The 608-nt window shown below is 43.1% G+C and overlaps 2 protein-coding genes across 3 annotated transcripts in view; both read left to right on the forward strand.

Annotated features, from left to right (window-relative positions):
* LOC119586411 (rho guanine nucleotide exchange factor 7-like) overlaps window positions 1-608 on the forward strand; it is a gene marked incomplete at both ends in the record, with an annotated part of 85,656 nt that overhangs the window by 82,060 nt on the left and 2,988 nt on the right.
* On the forward strand, window positions 65-608 carry LOC119586412 (the record flags this gene model as incomplete). Its single annotated transcript, XM_037935135.1, is given in 1 exon segment — window positions 65-608. A coding segment is annotated over 1 exon segment (352 nt), but the record flags the coding sequence as incomplete, so codon positions are not given.

Here is a 608-nt window from a genome sequence, read left to right on the forward strand (position 1 = left end):
AACAACTATAGTGATAAAAAGTTCTCAAATGAAACAAAGAATATCATGGAGAAAAGAAGAAATCTCAAAGTACCAACAAATGCAAGAGAAAAAATCGAACTAGCAGAAATCAACAAAAAATCGAACTAGCAGAAATCAACAAAAAATCGAACTAGCAGAAATCAACAAACTCATCAGAAAAAAGCAACGAGAAGATCTGAGAAAATTTCGCACGGCGGCTGCCCTTGAAGTCATCCGACAAGGGAAAGGTTTCAAAATGGCGAAAAGAAAACTGAACAGAGGTAGGCTCCAACTAACAGGCGTACGTGAAGAAGACGGCACCCTTACAACAGATCGTGAACGGGTTGTGTCCAGAGCACAAGAGTTCTACGAAAAGCTGTACTCATCAACACGCCCAGAGCCTCCACCACCACCACCAACAGAACAAAAACCAGCCCCCGAAGAACCTGAGATACAACAGAGGTTTCACGAATTCCCTGATATCAAAGACTGGGAGGTAAAACTAGCAGTTAAACAATCCAAAAAAGGAAAGGCACCAGGGCCGGACAACATCACCATCGATCTGATCGAAGCGGCTGGAGACGTAGTCTATGACAAACTCGCTACCT

The sequence above is a fragment of the Penaeus monodon genome, chromosome 21 (genome assembly GCF_015228065.2).
Source record: "Penaeus monodon isolate SGIC_2016 chromosome 21, NSTDA_Pmon_1, whole genome shotgun sequence".
Lineage (NCBI taxonomy): Eukaryota > Metazoa > Arthropoda > Malacostraca > Decapoda > Penaeidae > Penaeus > Penaeus monodon.